Source organism: Bactrocera oleae, chromosome 6, assembly GCF_042242935.1.
Source record: "Bactrocera oleae isolate idBacOlea1 chromosome 6, idBacOlea1, whole genome shotgun sequence".
Taxonomy (NCBI): Eukaryota; Metazoa; Arthropoda; class Insecta; order Diptera; family Tephritidae; genus Bactrocera; species Bactrocera oleae.
Window position 1 is genome coordinate 44,090,996 of NC_091540.1, and position 3,903 is coordinate 44,094,898.

At 36.9% G+C, this 3,903-nt stretch overlaps 1 protein-coding gene across 1 annotated transcript; it reads left to right on the forward strand.

The window, feature by feature from the left end:
• Nucleotides 1-529: 529 nt before the first annotated feature.
• On the forward strand, nucleotides 530-3,903 carry LeuRS-m (Leucyl-tRNA synthetase, mitochondrial). The gene is made up of 7 exons (XM_014239239.3): nucleotides 530-727; nucleotides 788-1,240; nucleotides 1,327-2,460; nucleotides 2,522-2,726; nucleotides 2,786-3,036; nucleotides 3,100-3,333; nucleotides 3,400-3,903. Exons 1-7 carry the CDS (start codon nucleotides 638-640, stop codon nucleotides 3,646-3,648), a joined length of 2,616 nt encoding a protein of 871 aa, XP_014094714.2. The 5' UTR covers nucleotides 530-637; the 3' UTR covers nucleotides 3,649-3,903.

Genomic DNA, 3,903 nt, shown 5'->3' on the forward strand with positions numbered 1-3,903 from the left:
AAAAATCAGTGGTGAAAAAAGTGTTGTCAACTTTATTTTTGGAATACGGGTCAAAAAAAGGGAAAAATCTAAATACCAAATCATATATGAAACTTTTCTACAGTTTACTTAATTTTTAAACTAAGTGTTAAATTTTTTATCTCAATTTTTTTATTAAAGTGATAAATAGCTTTAAAGCTATTAAACAGCCTGAAACTAATGCGAATAAATTTTCTCCCTTTTCGTAAGAAAAAAGAACAGCAATACTAAAATTGTTCAACTTACAGAGTTGCATGAGCCATCAGTAATAACATTTCAGTCAAAAAAGTACTTATTAAAATCTCTTGATATACACTTCCACGCTTAAATGTTAAAGTAATCAATACATTTTTTTTCTTAAATACTCAACGAGTTGCTTAAATTACATAAATACCTAATTACTATATGTGAAGTGAAGCTCATTGAATGTATATAATTCGTATAAAATAGAATTGTTTCTAATAAGCGATTTTTTCAGTATTTGATTTCGTGCTATTACATTTTCCGATCAGCTGTTAAAACAGATGGAAAATTGCATGCAGTTCAAAAACGTTTATCGTTTGTCTTTTGCTGCATTTATTTCGAATTTTAGTTACATTTTGTAAATTAAAAGTCAGAAATGCAGCTACTTTTACGTTCGCGTGTGTTGCAGCATTTTAAACACTCTTATGGCAAACGATTTTTAACACAAAGCGCCACCGGCATTGAGGTATAAATTTTCTCATCACGCAAGTAATATTCACTTATATGTAACAATTCCATTCAATAGGTTTCGGAGCTTACAAATGATGTTAAACATGAAATAGAATCTCATTGGCGTACACAAGTGTCACAGGGACAATTTGATCCAGCACGAAATGATAAGTTTTATGTGCTTTCGATGTTTCCATACCCGTCAGGTACTCTGCATATGGGTCACGTACGTGTTTATGCAATAAGCGACACGGTAGCGCGCTTTCATCGTATGTGTGGCCGGAATGTATTTCAACCCATTGGTTGGGACGCATTTGGTTTGCCTGCCGAAAATGCGGCGATACAGAGAGGTGTACAGCCTGCAGAATGGACAGATGCAAATATCGCACAAATGAAGAGACAACTACAAGCTCTAAGTTGCTCTTTTGATTGGAAACATGAAATGTCAACTTGTTCGCCGGAGTATTACAAATGGACGCAGAAATTATTCTTGATGCTTTACAACAAAGGATTGGCATATCAAAATGAGGTTAAACTTATTTAATTTTTTAATTAATTGTAGTAATTATATACAATATAATAATATTTATTTAAATATCCCATAACCACAACTAGGCTTTAGTGAATTGGGATCCCGTAGACAATACTGTTTTGGCCGATGAACAAGTGGATGCCAATGGTTGTTCTTGGCGTTCAGGTGCAAAAGTACAAAAAAAATTACTATACCAATGGTTTATACGCACGACAGCGTACGCCAAAGCGTTGCTAGACGGTTTGGAAGATCCAACACTTCAAGATTGGCGTGATATTATTAATTTACAACGCCACTGGATTGGCGATTGTGACGGTTATGCATTTCAATTACTTACTTCCGCAACAAATTACTTACGCATTTGGACCACACATCCGGAACATTTGAAAGATCCAAATTCTTTTATAGTCATTAAGCAAAATCATTACTTATCAAAATTAAGTAATGCATCGCGTCTAACAGTCGAAAATCCATTCGCTGGCACTATCATTCCTGTTATTTTTAGCGATCAAGCCGATTTTCCAGAGCACTGTGATGTATATTTAGCGGCGCCCAGTTTTCGCGAACAGGACAAGGAACTGCAGGAATCCTTTGGACTTGCCTTCTTTGCTCATACAAAGACTTCCATTGCAATAGATGCCAAATTGGCGCGCGAAGAAGTTTTAGAAGCGGCAACCCGTTTAAAAATTGGTGGCTATCGCGTCTCTTCTAAATTACAAGATTGGCTGATATCACGTCAGCGCTACTGGGGTACACCTATACCAATAATACACTGTAAAAAATGTGGTGCCGTACCTGTGCCTGAGGACCAACTGCCAGTAGTGTTGCCAGATAAAAAAGTTTTGGCGACAAAACGCGAAGAGGCATTGCGCTGCACCTGCCCCAATTGTGGTGACACAGAAGCGAAGCGTGAAACTGACACAATGGATACATTTGTTGATAGTTCTTGGTACTATTTGCGTTTCTTAGATCCGAGCTACACAGGCGATATGGTAAATAAGGAACTGGTAAAAAAATGTATGCCCGTTGACATATATATTGGTGGCAAAGAGCATGCAGTGTTGCATTTATATTATGCGCGCTTTGTCAATCACTTCCTGCATAGCTGCGGTTTATCGCCCACACCCGAACCGTTTTCACGCCTGCTGGTCCAAGGTATGGTTATGGGACGATCATTTAGGATTAAGGGTTCCGGACGGTACATTACAGAAGATGAGGTGCATTTGATACAGTTCAACTGAAATTATATGAAATGAAATATATATATTTTTTAAATAGGTTGAAATTATGAATGCCAAAAAGAATCAAGCGCGCCACAAGGAAACCAAAGAGCCTGTCGTTATGACATGGGAGAAAATGTCCAAGTCCAAGCTGAATGGTGTCGATCCCACAGATATGTTTAAAGAATACGGTACTGATACTACACGCCTCATATCGCTGGCTGATGTGGCGCCTACTTCGCATCGAAACTGGTCTAGCGCAAGTAAATAAAAATTGCTTAAAAAAGTATGAGGTCCATTCTTAACTTATTTCCTTAAATAGCGTTCCCTGGCATACTTAATTGGCAAAAGCGTCTTTGGCTGACGTTAAACGATTTTTATGCGGCGCGTACGGCTGTTGGCGATGCACCGTTAGAAAACGTTGACACCAAAAGTGAAGCGTTTCAAGCTGAAGACGAAAAACTGTTTGATGCGCGTAACTTTTACGTGAAGGGTGCCACATTTAACTACCGTCATACACATCAATTAAGCGTGGCTATCTCAAAGATGCAGGGGCTAACTAATTCGCTGCGGGTAACTGATTTTATTTTGCATTTGTTTTTTAATGATTTTTCATTATTATCATTTTTTAAACAGCGTACACCGAAGCATATTGTACGTTTTAGTCCACAATATGAACGCGCCTTAGCTAGTCAAATCATCATGCTTGCACCAATGGCACCACACTTCTCTTCGGAATTGTGGTCGAAATTCGTAACGGTGCCGCATCGTTTGAACGCGTCTACGCCAGAACTGCAATGGGAGCGTGATGTGTTAGCGCAACGTTGGCCGGATATTGACGCCGATTACAAGCTGGACTTGACCATTAAAGTACTGTTATAATGAACATATAATTTTTTTTTGCAATTAATTATTATCATTTTCTAATTCGTGTAGGTGAATGGCTTCGAAAATTGTGCTATTAAAGTAGCGCGCAGTAATTTGGATCGAATAACACATAACGATGCGATGGATATTGCATTTAACACCACGTCAGTCACTTCATATCTAACCGATAAAAAGATACGTACGACAAATTTCGTACTATATCCCGGAATTGAGGCTATACTTAATATTTATGTGGACAAAATTAAACAGTCCTCTGCGCAAACAACTAATTCCGATGAGGAGGTTTTTAACAAGTAATTTTTTTATACTATAATATGGTATATGTGTAGCGTATGTAGTTGTAAATAGTTTTTATATGTAAGTGGTAATATTTATCTACGCAATTGTAATTATAATGTAATCAAAACCTATTTATTAAATGGTTGCTGACAATTTTAATGCAATAAAAAATTAGATTTTGTTTCAAAGCATACAAAAAACCTCTCTCTGGAAGATAAAAAGCTTTTTGAACGCATATTTGGTGAGACACTTTAAGCTTAATAAATAATAATT